A 20,000-nucleotide genomic window follows, 5' to 3' on the forward strand; every position below is an offset into this window, starting at 1 on the left:
CCACCAGGTAAAGCGGTGGTCAGGGCTCAAAGAGTTAAAAGTCATTTGGAAAGCATTTTCTATTTCTATTTGTTTGTTCAGTTGATGGTGGTTGTTGTTAGGAGAGGGTGGATGGGGTGTTTTTTTTGCTTGTTTGTTTGCTTTTTGTTGAAGTAGTTATTGCTTCTGAAAACATTCAAGCAGAAAAGGCAGTCTCCTTCTTTTATGCAGAATAATCAATCATTATTTGAATTATGGAGAAAGAAATATACACTGGAACATGTTGGGTTGTTTTTGTATCTTCTTTTTTGTGTGTGTGTGAGTGCACACGCGTGTGCATGTATGTGAGCGTGTGCATGTGTATATGTTTATTTACTATGTCAATGTATGCATTTATTCCATATATGTGCATGAATGCATGTGAGCAAGTTCTTGCTACTGCGTTGTATTGTACTGCATGAGTTCTGTCTAACTTATGTGTGCATGCATGCTGAAAGCATGAATATTATGCTTGCATTCAATTCTGTTCAAACTGTCCACCATTGAAACCAATGAAATACTGTCCACTATGGAAACTTATGAAATATAGACCTATGACCAAGCCCATTTTACAGCAAGTAAACAAGCCTTCAGTCAATATTTGACATCAGAAGTAAATCACTGTTAAAATGTTTCCTCTACATTCAAAATGTTCATTTCTGTATTATTTTTTCATTACAGAATCACATAAAATCCATAGGACTTGTATCTACACATTTCTTTAAATCGCAGGGGATTTTCATGATAAATACTGTTTCCAGTAAAATGGCAGCTACACATGAAGCATACACAGACACACATGTTTGCAGAATAATATTTGTGCTCATACAGTGATAATAAATCACACATTTACATATAGATCGATGTGCAAATGGGTACATACACAAACTCACACAGATATTCTAAAAAAAACACTCACAGACTCTCTCTCTAAATTAAAAAAAAAAAGTCATGAAATCTATTTGAATGGGAAAAGAAAACAAAACACAACTACGTAAACTGGTACACTTCAAAAGGCAAACGACTTTACTTCAAAATGTACTGTTTCCAATGCCAATCTAATCCTAAAACAACACTCTTCTATCTTATCTGCACTCTGAATAACTGCAGCCATTTCCTCCTGGTCATTCCTGCAGAAAGCAAGGCCAGTCTATAATCAAATCAACACAAGTACATGAAATTCTAGATCTCAAAAGGTCATGCAATCAAGGGAATAAATACAGATGATAACACCTACATGAACAATGCTTTGCAGTCAAATACCCCGCGCCCCCTCCTCACTCTCCTCCCAATCCCCCCACCCCCACCCCCTCCCCCTGATGAATCTTGTACCATGACTGTAACACAGCTCAGCATAACAATGATCACACCAGAAGCCACTCCACCTCTGCCAACAAATGGATGGATAGGTAAGACGGATGGATGGATGGATGGACGGCAAAATGGATGGCTGGATGGATGGATAGATGGATGGACTGATGGATGAATCGATGGATGGATCAATGGACAGACAGACAGACGGATGGATGGACGGACGGAAGAACAGATGGCTGATTGCTCATCATGAAAATCTTGACATGAACAGGTATGCAGTACACTGTACAGGCAGGCAGGATCAGGAAAAGCAGTCACAGTGCTATGGTCTGTGTAAAACAGAAGCTAATTCAGTATTCAAAGTGGAAGAAAAGGAAAAAGAGAAATAAAAGTCACAGTCCTAATGCAGGCATCAGAAAAGTAAAAAGAAACAGGAGCCATGTTGCAAAAGAATACAGCAAAGTATGAGAAAGGATTAAACACAGAACAAAACAAAAGAAGATTAATAAAACAATCACGCATCACATCTATATGTCTATGTATGCATGCACACATACACACAAACACACACACGCACACATGCACACACGCATGCTCACACGCACAGTCTCTCTCTAAAACTTACTCACACACACACACCACACACACACACACACACACACACACACACACACATCCAAACACACACACTTGTTTCCATTTGTCCTTTCAACCCTATCTGCTACTTTCTCTTTTTCAGCACAATCTTATTTATCAATAACTTTCATGAAAAATCAGACAAAGCACGGACACACACACACACACACACACAGAGAAACATGTACATGCGTGCACACACACTCAAATTATCTTAACTCTCTCCATACGAACGGCGAAAGAGACGACGTTAACAGCGTTTCACCCCAATTACCACCATCAAAATATTACAAGCGGAAGGCTCTTACACTGAAGAGGTGAATGTTGACAAAGAATACCACAATTCTGACGACGGAAACTAAAGGTTGGATCATTGAGACACCCACTGGACATCCGAGGGGTCTGTGTAGAGGAGAAGAGAGGACTGGCCGTACTGAGTGAGTTAATGGGCTCAATGGACAGTGTCACATTCTTGTGCATTTGTGGGCTGCAGCTCAGTTCTTTCTGCAAGTGAGTTTTCATGTGACCGCTTTCAACCTGTTCTGTGACACTAACAGATTTCTCTGCCTGAAAGGAAATTTTTTTCCCAAAATTACGTTTATCTAACATGCTTTACTGTGACCCACTAGTGCAGACTTCGGCAGGGAGTCCGATTCCTGTACTGTGCAAACTACTATCTGCATATGCGGAGAAAACGAAAGTAGCTACAGCTGATAACCTCCCGGAAGTAGGTTACCTCCCCTGTGTATCCCTGACTAGCTTCCTTTTTTTCCGGCAGCCATCTTGACTCCTGATCCTGTGCTCTTCATATAGCTAATTTTTTTTCATATTTCTGTCTGTCTGTTGATTCTTTGTGAGGAGAGTGTGTTATCACAGTGTAGCAACACCCTTGATAGTTGTTTTTTTTCCTGCGTTCAAGCGTATTCGTTTCACTAACCGGGTGGATTTCTCTACAGAATTTTGCCAAGGGCAACCCTTTTGCTGCTGTGGCTTCTTTTACATGCGCTAAGTGCATGATGCACACAGGAGCTCAGTTTATCATCATGTCTGAATGATCTGTGTCAAGGTCTCGTGGAAGAAAGGGGAAGAAAAGTCTGATGCGCGGGATTTGATCCCCCTATCCTCTGATTCTCTTGTTTCCTATATGGAGATATAACCACCAGACCAACACTCAATATCCCTCTAAGACTTTACAAAGCTTACTGACTATTATCATACACTTTCTGCACTCTTAAAACTATGTTGGGTTACACACACACACACACACACACACACACACACACACTTAAGATAAAAGAGTTCATTTCTACATTTTCAAACAACACATGAATATTTAACTGTTCATCCTTAGCTTATGGATTTTTGGGGTTTTTTGGGGTTTTTTTTCCAAATGTCTGATTGCTTATTACCTACATGTAATCTATGTTAAGACACTGGTCAGCTGATACCATGGTTGGCTACTTTGATTCTGTTACTTTGTTTATCCCCTGCAAATTTCCTCACCCACTCTGAATTCTTCTTGCATGTCACATTTAGAAAATTATGCAGTTCAAGCTTATACTCATTCACTTACCATATACACAGTACACACACATAACTTTTTCTTTTTTTCTATTTCCTAACATCACTTAACTAGTATCAGTATCAGTAGCTCAAGGAGGCGTCACTGCGTTCGGACAAATCTATATACGCTACACCACATCTGCCAAGCAGATGCCTGACCCGGCAGCGTAAGCCAACGTGCTTAGTCAGGCCTTGAGAAAAAAAAAGAGATAATAAAAAAATAAAAATTAAATAAATAAATAAATAAAATAATAATAAAAAAGATAATTAAAAAAAGATAATAATAAATAAAATTAAATTAAAATTAAAATTAAAAAATTAAATTAAAATAAATAATAATGAAATAAAATAACATCACTAACATCACTTAAGTGACTGGACATTAAATCGCTGACCACCCAACACACAAACAAAACCATTCTTGTCAGTGTCACTCAAGGCTGGGGAAACTGCACGCTGTTTTCAGTCTGTGCTGTCACTTACCATGGGCCATGAGAAATATCTCTGGAAGACAAGAAGAGAGAAACAGAAGAGAGAAAAGAAACAGTTATGGCTTTGTAACTCTTTTCTTTTTTTCTTTTTTTTTATCATTTGATATGCTTCATTGACTCACTTGTGTAAACAAAGTGAGTCTATGTTTTAACCCGGTGTTCGGTTGTCTGTGTGTGTGTGTGTGTGTGTGTCTGTGTGTGTGTGTGTGTCTGTGTGTCCGTGGTAAACTTTAATATTGACATTTTCTTTGCAAATACTTTGTCAGTTGACACCAAATTGGGCATAAAAATAGGAAAAATTCAGTTTTTTCCAGTCATCTTGTTTAAAACAATATTGCACCAATGGGACGAGCACACAAAAATAAAAAATGAAGCCTAATTATATGCAAACTGCATTTACTGTCATATTCATATTTTTTGTATTCCCTAAACTTGGCACTTTGATCTGATATTCTGACCCAACAACAAGAGCAGTCATTATTATCATTTTTTGTTCAAACAGGAACTTCTTTTGCTAAGCATGGAAGTTTTATTTATTTTTCCAAATGTTTTGGTGCAAATAGTAAAGAAGGGAAATTACTCTGTAATTAATGCTAGGGGACTTAATTTGCTTTAAACTGATCTTTCTCATCTTAAACATTACATTTTTTTTCTTTTCTTTTTTCTTCTCCCAAGCATATCCATCATATTTAATACAGAGCACTTTTCAACCATTTTTAAAATCTCTTCTTTTTTTTCCTCCTAATGACTCCTTTACAGGATAAAGTGTGAAGCGCAAGTGAGTCTTGAAGGCTTTGCCTCTTGTTTTGTTTTGTTCTGCCACCCTCCCTCCCTCCTTCCCCTTCCCTGTTCTGAAGATAAAACAACCTTTTTTTTTTATAACGTAGTTTCCATTCTCCCTTCCTCTTCAATCTCTGCAGAATATCAATAACTTCAAATCATCTTCTTTATTCGTGGACTGCGACTCCCACATTCACTCGTAAACATTTGAGAGTTTTTACGTGTATGACCGTTTTTACCTCCACCGTGCAGGCAGTATCTTTCAATCGTGAGATTCATATACATTTCAAATTTTAATAAACCATTCATGTTCACTGAAATGAATTTTTTTTTAAACAGAAAGAAGGAAAAAGAACAAGTTGTGAATGCTGCCAAATGGTGTAAAAGATGCACTGCATTGCAGAGAGGTGTTCTCCTGGGGCCTGGGACAGCACTATGAAATGAAAGAACATCATCATCATCATCATCACCAGTATCATTGTTGCTAAAGGGCCTGGGAAGTGAAAGAACATCATCATCATCATCATCATCATCATCAGTATCATTGTTGCTGAAGGGCCTGGGAAGTGAAAGAACATCATCATCATCATCACCAGTATCATTGTTGCTAAAGGGCCTGGGAAGTGAAAGAACATCATCATCATCACCAGTATCACTGTTGCTAAAGGGCCTGGGATACCACTATGAAGTGAAAGAACATCATCATCATCATCATCACCAGTATCATTGTTGCTAAATGGCCTGGGATAGCACTATGAAGTGAAATAACATCATCATCATCATCATCATCATCATCACCAGTATCATTGTTGCTAAATGGCCTGGGATAGCACTATGAAGTGAAAGAACATCATCATCATCATCACCAGTATCATTGTAGCTAAAGGGCCTGGGATAGCACTATGAAGTGAAAGAACATCATCATCATCATCATCATCACCAGTATCACTGTTGCTAAAGGGCCTGGCATAGCACTATGAAGTGAAAGAACATCATCATCATCACAGTATCACTGTTGCTAAAGGGCCTGGGAAGTGAAAGAACATCATCATCATCACCAGTATCATTGTTGCTAAAGGGCCTGGGAAGTGAAAGAACATCATCATCATCATCATCATCATCATCACCAGTATCATTGTTGCTAAAGGGCCTGGGAAGTGAAAAAACATCATCATCATCATCACCAGTGTCATTGTTGCTAAAGTGCCTGGGAAGTGAAAGAACATCATCATCATCACCAGTATCATTGTTGCTAAAGGGCCTGGGAAGTGAAAGAAGATCACCATCATCATTATCATCACCAGTATCACTGTTGCTAAAGGGCCTGGCATAGCACTATGAAGTGAAAGAACATCATCATCATCACCAGTATCATTGTTGCTAAAGGGCCTGGGAAGTGAAAGAACATCATCATCATCATCATCATCACCAGTATCACTGTTGCTAAAGTGCCTGGGAAGTGAAAGAACATCACCATCATCATCATCATCATCATCATCACCAGTATCATTGTTGCTAAAGGGCCTGGGAAGTGAAAGAACATCACCATCATCATCATCATCATCACCAGTATCATTGTTGCTAAAGGGCCTGGGAAGTGAAAGAACATCATCATCATCATCATCACCAGTGTCATTGTTGCTAAAGTGCCTGGGAAGTGAAAGAACATCATCATCATCACCAGTATCATTGTTGCTAAAGGGCCTGGGAAGTGAAAGAAGATCACCATCATCATCATCATCACCAGTATCACTGTTGCTAAAGTGCCTGGGAAGTGAAAGAACAACATCATCATCATCATCATCATAATCAACAGTATAATTGTTGCTAAAGGGCCTGGGACATCACTATAAAGTGAAAGAACATCATCAACATCATCATCATCATCACTGTATCACTGTTGCTAACAGTCCAGCCAGCCACACAGGGCCATGTCAGGGCTGAAAACGCTGTCAGTACTGATCCTGAAGAACCTGAAAAGAAGCAGACCTGGCAGAGAAAACCAGGCACATGTACATTCATATCCTGTGTCATCATATTTCATGATGAACAGAGGACACAAAAGATGAAGGAATAGAGTTATCAAATCATCTGCAACACTCATTCACAACTGTATGTTGGATTTTGTTGTTTGTTTTGTTTTTACAGAAAACCAGCACAATCTGCTGAGAATCTGATTTCAGAGGACAAAAACCATAACAGAAAAACATGGTAGACTGTCAGTGAGATGTTTTGAAAATCCTTACAAGGCATGGCAGTAATCTGAACAAGAAGGAACAAACACAAAGGCTGCAGTTTTGAAATATTAACCATGAGACAGTGACAGACTTCTTCTTCTTCTTCTTCTTCGTTCGTGGGCTGCAACTCCCACGTTCACTCGTATGCACACGAGTGGGCTTTTACGTGTATGACCGTTTTTTTATCCCGCCTTGTAGGCAGCCATACTCCGCTTTCGGGGGCGTGCATGCTGGGTATGTTCTTGTTTCCATAACCCACCAAACGCTGACATGGATTACAAGATCTTTAACGTGCGTATCTGATTTTCTGCTTGCATCTACACACGAAGGGGGTTCAGGCACTAGCAGGTCTGCACATATGTTGACCTGGGAGATCGGAAAAATCTCCACCCTTTACCCACCAGGCGCCGTCACCATGATTCGAACCCCAGACCCTTAGACTGAAAGTCCAACGCTTTAACCACTCGGCTATTGCGCCCGTCGACAGTGACAGACAAAACTAACCCCATAGAGTTCCAAACCGCAGGTTACCGTGAGGCACAACAGACATCTAAAGTATACTGCTGAATGTTGTCACTGGAATCGTCAACATTTATTCAAGTGAGTGTGTGGGGAGGGGGAGTGGGTGGGGGTGGGTTGTGATATACATGTGACTGCACTGCATGTGTGCCTGCCGTATTTTGCCACTTATTTTTGTTGCTCTTTTTGGGGGTGTTCTTTGTTTTACTGGTCTTCTTTAAAATACCTACTTCTTATAATGCATCAGGCTTTAACAGGAAAAGCCCTCTATAGATCATTCATTATCATTTTACTGTTAAAAAAACAAAACAACTAAAGACGGTCAGCTTCACACACCAAAGATCTACCAGTTTCCTTGTGTTTGTCTGATTTTTGTCATACTGATGAAAACCCAGCTGACTAGGAAGGACATATCAGTGCTATTGATGCAAGAAAGAAAAAAAAAGATCTTAAAAAAAAACAAACCCAAACACCCCAAAACAGCACCCAAAACGTCTACAGTAAGAAGACTGAATCAGCACCACATCCAGCCACACCACTTACTCTTCACAGTGACAGGAGAGTTGGGAAGGGAGGTGACTGGCAGAGCTTTGATGTCCTGCAGATTGCGGGGCGTGGTGCACACAGGGGCCGTCATCAGTGTGTACTCCATGATGATGTCACACAGGGCGTGGCTCACAGCGCTCGTCAGACGGTCCTTCAGCTGGCGCATGTCCAGAGAACCCTTCTGCCAGATCCTGAACTGAAGCAGAGCTGTGGGGCCTGTAAAAAAAAAAAAAAGAAAAAAGAAAAAGACAAACAATCAATCAATCAAATCAAATCATCATTCAACTGATGAATAATACAATGGACTAAACAAACAAAACAAGAGAGGCAAGGCCTTCAAGACTCACTTGTGATACACTTAAAAAAAAAAAATCCAAGCTTTTTATGTATTGAGTATAATTTCAAAATGTAATGTTTAAGATGAGAAAGATCAGTTTAAAGCAAATTAAGTCCCCTAGCATTAATTACAGAGTAATTTCCCTTTTTTACTATCTGCACCAAAACGTTTGCAAAATAAATAAAACTTCCATGCTTAGCAAAAGAAGTTCCTGTTTGAACAAAAAATGATAATAATGACTGCTCTTGTTGTTGGGTCAGAATATCAGATCAAAGTGCCAAGTTTAGGGAATACAAAAAATATAAATATAACAGTAAATGCAGTTTGCATATAATTAGGCTTCTTTTTTTTAATTTTTTTGTGCCCATCCCAGAGGTGCAATATTGTTTTAGACAAGATGACTGGAAAGAACTGAATTTTCCCTATTTTTATGCCAAATTTGGTGTCAACTGACAAAGTGTTTTCAGAGAAAATGTCAATGTTAAAGTTTACCACGGACACACAGACACACACACACACAGACACACACACAGACAACCGAACACCGGGTTAAAACATAGACTCAGTTTGTTTACACAAGTGAGTCAAAGACCAACAATCAATCAATCAATCAAATCATGTCGTCAGTCAACTGATGAACAATACCATGCACTGCACTGCCCTTGTTGGTTATAGTCTAGCCGACCACATAGGGTTAAGACCTCTGATGCTGAAGAAGAGTAGCAACAGTAACACTGGTTATAGTCCAGCCGACAGTCATAGCCAGACATGACAGACTGTCATTGTGCTGATGGTGATTGTCAGACATGACATGACTGTCATTGTGCTGATGGTGATTGTCAGACATGACTGTCATTGTGCTGATGGTGATTGTCAGACATGACTGTCATTGTGCTGATGGTGATTGTCGGACATGACTGTCATTGTGCTGATGGTGATTGTCGGACATGACATTGTGCTGACGGTGATTGTCAGACATGACTGTCACTGTGCTGATAGTGATTGTCGGACACGACTGTCATTGTACTGATGGTGATTGTCAGACATGACTGTCATTGTGCTGATGGTGATTGTCGGACATGACATTGTGCTGACAGTGATTGTCGGACATGACTGTCACTGTGCTGGTGGTGATTGTCGGACACGACTGTCATTGTGCTGGTGGTGATTGTCGGACAGGACTGACATTGTGCCGATGGTGATTGTCAGACATGACTGTCATTGTGCTGGTGGTGATTGTCGGACAGGACTGACATTGTGCCGATGGTGATTGTCAGACACGACTGTCATTGTGCTGATGGTGATTGTCAGACATGACTGTCATTGTGCTGATGGTGATTGTCGGACATGACTGTCATTGTGCTGATGGTGATTGTCAGACACGACAGTCATTGTGCTGATGGTGATCGTCAGACATGACTGTCATTGTGCTGATGGTGATTGTCAGACATGACATGACTGTCATTGTGCTGATGGTGATTGTCAGATATGACATGACTGTCATTGTGCTGATGGTGATTGTCAGACATGACATGACTGTCATTGTGCTGATGGTGATTGTCAGACATGACTGTCATTGTGCTGATGGTGATTGTTGGACATGACATGACTGTCATTGTGCTGATGGTGATTGTCAGACATGACATGACTGTCATTGTGCTGATGGTGATTGTCAGACACGACAGTCATTGTGCTGATGGTGATTGTCGGACATGACTGTCATTGTGCTGATGGTGATTGTCAGACATGTCATTGTGCTGATGGTGATTGTCGGACATGACATGACTGTCACTGTGCTGATGGTGATTGTCGGACATGACTGTCATTGTGCTGATGGTGATTGTCGGACATGACTGTCATTGTGCTGGTGGTGATTGTCGGACATGACTGTCATTGTGCTGATGGTGATTGTCGGACATGACTGTCATTGTGCTGATGGTGATTGTTGGACATGACTGTCACTGTGCTGGTGGTGATTGTTGGACATGACTGTCACTGTGCTGGTGGTGATTGTTAGACATGACTGTCATTGTGCTGGTGGTGATTGTCGGACATGACTGTCATTGTGCTGATGGTGATTGTCGGACATGACTGTCATTGTGCTGATGGTGATTGTCAGACATGACTGTCATTGTGCTGATGGTGATTGTCGGACATGACTGTCATTGTGCTGATGGTGATTGTCAGACATGACTGACATGGTGCTGATGGTGATTGTCGGACATGACTGTCACACACACTGACCAGGCCCCCAGGTGCAGGTGATGGGTTGGTGCACCGAGGTCTCCACCATCTGCTGGAACTCCTCCACAGACGGCAGGTTGGCGGCGGCCTGACGGGACGGGGAGGGGCATCCCAACAGGCGCACGGGGTTGCCGGGCCCATCCACCAGTCGGCACACCACACACGCCAGACCTGTGCGTCACACACAACACACACACACACACATCCTGGTAATATGGTAAAAAGATCCTGGCAGTGTGCTCCCTCTTAATTACTCCATCATTCACACACACATACAAACACACACACACACACACACAAGGACACAGACACACACACACACACTAATAAAAAGGACCTAACATCGAAGATCCATCCAACAATCCCTCTAAATTACTCCTACCTCATTCATTTACACACACACACACACACACACACACACACACACACACACACAGAGTGTAAGTAATTAACATAAAAAGCCACTGAGGTTTCAACAGTGTGGAAAAGAAAAGAAAATCCTTCACGCCTCCAACCCTGGAACATCATGCATGCTGTATGTACCCTGTACTCACCTTTACGCCCACCTGCCTGGGGACTGAGGTACAGGTACACCTGGTCACTGGGCACAGGTGTCCACCGGCCTCCAACATAGTCCTGTGTCACAGTTTTAGTTTCAGATTCAGTTTCTCAAGGAGGCGTCTCTGAGTTCAGACAAACCCTTATACGCTACATCACATCTGCTAGGAAGATGCCTGACCAGCAGCATAACCCAACGCACTTAGTCAGGCCTTGAGTGCATGCGTTTATATTTGTGTGCCTATCACGAGTGGATTTCTTCGACAGAATTTTGCCAGAGGACAACACTCTCGTTGCCATGGGTTCTTTTTCAGAGCGCCAAGTGCATGCTGCATACGGGACCTCGGTTTATCATCTCATCCAAATGTTGGATGCTCAGTTCGATTTTCCAGTCAAACCTGGGAGAAAGAGCAAGAGCTGGATTCGAACCCAGACGCTCATGGACTCCGTAATGGCAACTGAGCGTCTTAACCATTCTGCCACCTTCCTCCTGTGTCACATTACACACTGCTACACCTCTACTTCCCTCTTTTTTGGTAATTGTGTTGTACTGTACTGTACTGTACTGTACTGTACTGTATCATATCATATCATAGTGCAGTATATTTATCATACTGTACAGTACTGTATCATATCATATCACATGACTGAATGCTTCAAATACATTCACAAAATGTACAAGACTGATAGGCCACCCCTGACAAAAGCAGACAACCAGCAGAGACAACTCAGAGGGCATTCACTCAAACTGAAGAAAACATGCAGTAGACTCAACCTTAGGGCAAACTACTTTTCAAACAGAATCATTTCAACATGGAACAGTCTCCCAGATGAGATAGTCACTGCGCAAACAGTCAATGCTTTCAAGAACAGGCTAGACAACCACTGGAGAAACGAACCATCCGTCTTTCACCCGAAATGCCAGGAATAACTGCCCTTAGCCTCCAACCACGCATGCAGTGTGGTAAATACCCAGACCAGCGTACAGGTCTACAAGGACCTACACCGCTGACACAGTAAAGTAAAGTAAAGTAAAGTATATCATATCATGTGATGTGTCACATCATATAGTATTGTAGTGTATTGTAATAAATTGTAGTGCAGTGCAGTGCAGTGCAGTGTAGTGCAGTGTATTGTAATGATTGTAGTATATCACTCTTGGCCACCAACAGATTTCTCTGAGTGAAATTCTGCCTCCTCTCCTCAGAAATAGTGCATAGCTACAGTGCTCCACCACCTGTGGTTTTGTTGTTGTTTTTATTAAACTGTTTCTGCCTGCAAGTATATATATGTGTTCCTGTGAGTGTATATATATATATATGTTTTCCTATCAAAGTGGATTTTTCTGCATTAAACTCTAATGATCAGACACCAGCAGAGTATAGCTGTGACCTATAGACACCGTCATGTCAATCAACTATAGTTAACACACACACACACCATCATCATCATAAACTATTCATTGTCAGATTAACACACACACACACACACACACACACACACACACACACACACAGTGTGAAAGTCAAACACAAAACCCCGCCATACATGAAAGTGAAAGGCAGGCGAGTCGTCATGGAAACAAGGTGTGTGGAGGAAGAGCAGGAGGTTCTGTCGCAGGTAGAAGACCAGCGCAGACAGGTACAGCATGGCGTGACTGGGGATCGTCAGGCACAGTGTCTCTGTCGCCTCCTCTTCCGGGAACTGGATGAACTGAGAACACACAACGAAATGTGCAATATGAAGCGACAATAAAGTGCACAGCATAGCGTATGATACAGAGCGCAATATATAGCACAAAATAATACACAATATAATACAAAATACAGAGCAATGTACAGTGTAATCATCATGCAAATATAATGTAAAATGTAATGCACAATATAACACACAATATAATGCACAATGTAGTCAAAAATGCAATGCAAAAATCTAGTACACAATATAACCAAAGTAATGCAAAATATAGTTCATAATATAGTAAACAATACAATGCACAATGTAGTGCAAAATATTATGCACGATATAATCCAAATGCAACACACAATATAGTGCACACTATAATGCACAAAGACCTGTTGTCAAGTACATAATCAGCTTAGTTCAGGATTCATGGTTAACTTGCCAAATACTGATATCCCTCTTCTTTGTTGTAAAAATATTCAAGAATTCAAGTGGGTGATTGTATGAAAGTTGTGTATGCACTCAAGTATTGATGCGATATAAACAGACAAACAACAAGAGACAATATTGAAACTCAGATTGTCTCCCCCTTTTTCTATAACAGCATGCATGTATACATACACTCATGCATTCATGTAAAGATGTGCACAAACACAGACTGACACAAAGAAAGACACACACACATACGCACACAAGACTCACACAAAGAAACACACACACACACACACACACACACACACACACACACACTGTTGTACCTCAATGTCATCCTGTCACAGTTTGCATTACAGGTTGCTGGCCACACAGAAACACACACACACACCACCAACACTCCTCAACCACACACAACGCCCCCCCCCCCCACCTCCCCCGCCCCACCCACCCACACTTCCACATAACCCCCTCAAAATCAATCCACCACCTTGACACACACAGTGCAGTACCTGAACGTCCTCCTGTCGCAGTTTGCACTGTGGGCACCTCCCACAACCATCCACCCTGCCCCGCCCCCCACCCCCAGGCCCCCAACACACATCCCCACATTGCACTGTGGGTTGTGGGCCACACAGACACACAACCACCCTCCCTCCACACACACACACACACACACACACACACACACACACAGTGCAGTACCTGAACGTCCTCCTGTCGCAGTTTGCACTGAGGGTTGCGGGCCACACAAACACACAACCACCCTCCACACACACACACACACACACACACACACACACAGTGCAGTACCTGAACGTCCTCCTGTCGCAGTTTGCACTGAGGGTTGCGGGCCAGCATGACAGAGATGACGTCCAGCACAGTGTCATCCAGTCTGTTCTGCAGCACCTTCATCAGGTCCTCACGGATCTCTGTCGCTGCACACCCACCATCATCACCCCCCTCAATCATACACCATCATCACCACCACCACCCTCACTATTACACCATCATCACCACCCTCAATCATACACCATCATCATCACCACCCTCAATCATACACCATCATCACCACCCTCAATCATACACCATCATCATCACCCTCAATCATACACCATCATCATCACCACCCTCAATCATACACCATCATCATCACCACCCTCAATATTACACCATCATCACCACCCTCATCATCACCCCCCTCAATCATACACCATCATCACCACCACCCTCAATCATACACCATCATCACCCCCCTCAATCATACACCATCATCATCACCACCCTCAATCATACACCATCATCATCACCCCCCTCAATCATACACCATCATCACCACCCTCAATCATACACCATCATCACCCCCCTCAATCATACACCATCATCACCCCCCTCAATCATACACCATCACCACCACCCTCAATCATACACCATCATCATCACCCTCAATCATACACCATCACCACCACCCTCAATATTACACCACCATCACCACCACCCTCAATCATATACCATCATCACCACCCTCAATCATACACCACCATCATCACCCTCCTCAATCATACACCATCATCACCACCCTCAATAATACACCATCATCACCCTCCTCAATCATACACCATCATCACCCCCCTCAATCATACACCATCATCATCACTACCCTCAATCATACACCATCATCATCACCACCCTCAATCATACACCATCATCACCCTCCTCAATCATACACCATCATCACCCTCCTCAATCATACACCATCATCACCCATCTCAATCATCCGCCATCATCATCACCACCCTCAATCATACACCATCATCACCCACCTCAATCATCCGCCATCATCATCACCCTCAATCATACACCATCATCATCACCACCCTCAATCATACACCATCATCATCACCACCCTCAATCATACACCATCATCATCACCACCCTCAATCATACACCATCATCACCACCCTCAATCATACACCATCATCATCACCACCCTCAATCATACACCATCATCACCACCCTCAATATTACACCATCATCATCACCACCCTCAATCCTACACCATCATCACCACCACCCTCAATATTACACCATCATCACCACCCTCAATCATACACCATCATCATCACCACCCTCAATATTACACCATCATCACCACCCTCAATCCTACACCATCATCACCCTCCTCAATCATACACCATCATCACCACCCTCAATATTACACCATCATCACCACCCTCAATATTACACCATCATCACCACCCTAAATCACCCACCACCATCATCACCCTCAATCACCCACTGTCACCCCCCCTCTCAATCACCCGTCATTATCATCATCCCCCTTTTCTTCTTCTTCATTCATGGGCTGCAACTCCCACATTCACTCGTATGTTCACGAACAGGCTTTTACGTGCATGACCGTTTTTATCCCGCCATGTAGGCAGCCATACTCCATTTTTGGGGGTGTGCATGCTGGGTATGTTCTTGTTTCCATAACCCACTGAACACTGACATGGATTACAGGATCTTAAACATGCTTATTTGTGATTTTCTGCTTGCATACACACACGAAGGGGGTTCAGGCACTAGCAGGTCTGCACATATGTTGACCTCGGAGATTGGAAAAATCTCCACCCTTTACCCACCAGGCGCCGTTACCAAGATTCAAACCTGGGACCCTCAGATTAAAAGTCCAACGCTTTAAGCGCTCAGCTACGTCTTGTCTTGTGTCTCTGTGTATCTCCTTCACTTTCTGGATCATACTCACTTGGTTCTGCAATGCCATGCACCGTCAGCTCCACCATGTCGTCCACACGTGACGACATTCGGCTGTAGCCAGATGCCAGTGAAGTTGCGTCCCCTTCTGAGCGAGTCTGCAACCACGCACACACACATCCACACACACACACACACACACACACGCAGAAACACACACACACACACACACGCACACACACATACACACATGCGCACACACACACACACACACACACACACACTGTATTGTATTACTCTTTGCAACAACAGATCTCTGTGTGAAATCTCTGCGGAAATTAGGTGCCACTCCAAAAATTCAAAACTATCTAAAGCCCTGATCCGGGCCCTTCATCTGAAATGGTTGTGAACAATTGAGCCCCAATCTGGGCCCTTCGTCCGGAGTGAGTTAACATTACAAAATTTGATAATCATCATCAACAGTACATTTTACAGTCATCATTTACATCACAACAACAAATAATTACCACAGACTCACCTCTGCGTCTATCCTGCTTTCTGCTGTTCTCTGTACCAATGAGCTCAAAGACACTTCTGCCGAACAGACAAAAAAATTCACTGAATTATCGCTGAATACACAGATACGTACTTAAACAAAACACACACACACACACACACAAACATGCACACACATACACACATGAAACGTGCACAAACATTTGATTTCTGCAGCCCCCCACTCTCCACCCGGACTCTTAAGACAAATGTATAAATACACTGAGCACACAAACAAATAAAAGTAAAACAAATGACAGCAGTGAACTAGAAACATGTAAATAATGATGTAAATTTGAATCACTAACAATATTCATTTGCAAAAAAAAAAAAAAAAATCCTGCCAACGTATTTTTTTTATGAAAGAAATGCAAATAAAGACAAGAAGCAACTAGGAAAAAAAAAATGTTTCTTAACATGACAGAAAAGAGTCTCACCCGACATGGAAGACTCCAGATCAGCCTGGACGTCGATCGGTTCATTCTGATTGGATGACGTCAGCTCCTTCAGTCTGCAGGAATGCCATTCATCATTCGCATGTGACTTGTTTAGGTTCACAGTTCTGTTATGCATATGTGTGTGTATGTGTGAATGTGTGTGACTGCTTCTTTTTCTTCTTCTTTTTTTTTTTTTTTTTTTTTAAATACATTTATTTGCTTATTTATCATCATTGTTGTCTTTTTTATTTATTTATTCTTTTTTTTTTCTTTTAAATTATATTATTATTATTTATTTATTTATTTATTTATTTATTTATATATTTATTTATTTATTTTATTTTATTTTATTCATTTTTTCTCAAGGCCCGACAAAGCGCGTTGGGTTACGCTGCTGGTCAGGCATCTGCTTGGCAGATGTGGTGTAGCGTATATCGATTTGTCCAAAAGCAGTGACGCCTCCTTGAGCTACTGAAACTGAAACTGAAACTGTTAGGTTCACAGTTCAAAACAGGCCATACTTAATCATGAAATGGCATGTATATCTGTGCCAGAAAACAGCAAATGTCATGCAAATCTGGACAAAAGAATCCTTCAACAGGAACCTTTTTTTTTTTCACTTGTATATCTCCCTACTTTTCTTTAAAAAAAACAACAAAAAAACACAACATTTGTTGTTCTTGTTTTCTTGTTCTGTCCCCCCCCCCCCCCAACCCTCTTGTTTTGTTATGTAGTTGTTATATCATTTCACACTTCCTTTTTTGTTCTTTCTCACACACTTCCTTATTTTTCATACTCCATTATTGAGGGTCGTATGATGGGTACATTGTTTCCATAATGCGCCAAACACTGACATGGATTACAGGAACTTTAATGTGTGTATTTGATCTTCTGCATGTGTATACACACGAAGAGGGTTCAGGCACTAGAAGGTCTGCACATAAGTTGACCTGGTAGATCAGAAAATAATCTCCAACATGAACCCACAAGGTGCGCTGAAACCAGGAATTGAACTCAGGAAACTCTGGCAATGATCCAGCCATCTAACCACTTGACCACCACACATGTCCCTTTATTTTTTCTCTTCTTTTTTTCCCCCCATTTTTGTTAACTGTAAATATTCCTTGGGAAGTGCAGACAGGGAGGCAGTCCTTCAGGAACAATAACCCAGGGAACTGTTCTTGACAAGACTTCTGCTTTTTCTTTTGTTTTGTTTATGAACTACTGCACATGGAGACATCAGCATTTTTCATCCCCCCCCATCTTAACTGACATGTCTCTGGACACTGAAAAACTACCATTCTGTCAATATAAGAGAGGAGTACTGGTTGCACACCATGTGACCATGACTATGTACCTGATGTTAATTTTCTTTACGCAAGAAAACAATAACAACCCGTCATCTGCTCAACTACATGAAATGTGGTTGCTGTAGTTTCAAATAAAGATTCCAGTCCTTTTTACTTCAATCACACACACACACACACACACACACACACACACACACACACACACACAAACACACCACACACACACACACACACAAACACACCACACACACACACACACACAAACACACCACACACACACACACACACAAACACACCACACACACACACACACACAAACACACCACACACACACACACACACACACACACACACACACACACACACACCGAAAACCACACACAAACCATCCTACAACTCCCCCCAAAAAAATAGCTGCAGTCACCACCACCACAACACAACACCAACATCACACCACCCTTCTTACTTGACATAGAAGACATTGTCAGCCAGGCTGGTTTCCTTGATGACAAACATGTTCTTGCGGTTGCCCACAGAGAACTTGTTGAGGACGCTGCGAAGACTGAGAAGGCCCCGACTGGTCCCTTGGCGCTGTGCGCCCGTCTTGAGGCGTGGGTGCAGGAAGAACAGCTTCTTCCACACACAGTCACAGGCAAAGCACCCAGGCTCCAAGTCCAGGGTGGCTGCCAGGTACCCTTGGTTTGGACTCTCCTCACTCTCCTCTTCATCATCCCCTTCAAAAGCTGATGTAGAAAAGCGATATGGAGAAATGTTAAGGACTGAGAAGATTCAGTACAGCTTATGACACATCAAAAGTGATATTGGTTGCACACTGTGTGACCGTAACTACATAGATGGAGATGATTCGGTACAGCTTATCAAAAATGAAAAGAGATATGGAGAAATGTTTAGGACTGAGAAGATCTGGTGCAGTTTTAGAAATATGAAAAGCGATGAGGAGAAATGTGTAAGACTAAGAAAGTTTGGTGCAACTTAAGAAATATAAAAATGATACAGAGAAATGTTTAGGACTCAAAAGATTTGGTATCATATGAAAATGAATGTAACAACTGACAATATATAGTAGCTTGAGTTGTTTTTTTTTTTTAAATTAAAACAAGGATTAATTGTTACCAATATTATTATCACTTGTGTTACAACTACGCATACAGGTATTGCAGTAACTAGCGAAGTCTGCAGAGATATTAATCAAGTCATCATTATTATTGCCACCAATAAAACTATCATCATCCTTTACCACCACCATCAATCATAGAAATGTCATGTTATCATTACTACCATCACTCTTGTCACACTAAGCATTATCATCCCCAATGCTGAAGTTAACTGTGGTACTGCTACACTAAACATCATCATCACCACCACCAGAAGTTAACTGTTATATTGCTACACTAAACATCATCATCACCACCGCTACAAGTTCACTGTTGTATTGCTACACTAAACATCATCATCACCACCGGTACAAGTTCACTGTTGTATTGCTACACTAAACATCATTATCTGTCATCTTAAATCAAGTATTGTTGAACTGCATTGTTATTATAATCTTTTTATGTCTTATGTCTACTTTTAAGGCCGTTCTTAACCAAGCCAACACTTGC

The 20,000-nt window shown here is 41.7% G+C and overlaps 1 protein-coding gene across 2 annotated transcripts in view; it reads right to left on the reverse strand.

Annotated features, from left to right (window-relative positions):
- LOC143295013 (KICSTOR complex protein SZT2-like) overlaps positions 1 to 20,000 on the reverse strand; it is a 157,514-nt gene that overhangs the window by 42,703 nt on the left and 94,811 nt on the right. For both annotated transcript variants that reach the window (XM_076606549.1, XM_076606548.1), the window contains exons 40-49: positions 18,842 to 19,118; positions 17,066 to 17,139; positions 16,612 to 16,667; positions 16,126 to 16,231; positions 14,172 to 14,296; positions 12,792 to 12,956; positions 11,240 to 11,321; positions 10,686 to 10,856; positions 8,102 to 8,320; positions 4,015 to 4,035 (exon numbers count right to left, since the gene is read on the reverse strand). In XM_076606549.1, coding sequence (XP_076462664.1) covers positions 4,015 to 4,035; positions 8,102 to 8,320; positions 10,686 to 10,856; positions 11,240 to 11,321; positions 12,792 to 12,956; positions 14,172 to 14,296; positions 16,126 to 16,231; positions 16,612 to 16,667; positions 17,066 to 17,139; positions 18,842 to 19,118 — 1,296 coding nt within the window. The remainder of the gene's footprint in view (positions 1 to 4,014; positions 4,036 to 8,101; positions 8,321 to 10,685; positions 10,857 to 11,239; positions 11,322 to 12,791; positions 12,957 to 14,171; positions 14,297 to 16,125; positions 16,232 to 16,611; positions 16,668 to 17,065; positions 17,140 to 18,841; positions 19,119 to 20,000) is intronic.

Source organism: Babylonia areolata, chromosome 20 (genome assembly GCF_041734735.1).
Source record: "Babylonia areolata isolate BAREFJ2019XMU chromosome 20, ASM4173473v1, whole genome shotgun sequence".
Classification (NCBI taxonomy): Eukaryota; Metazoa; Mollusca; class Gastropoda; order Neogastropoda; family Buccinidae; genus Babylonia; species Babylonia areolata.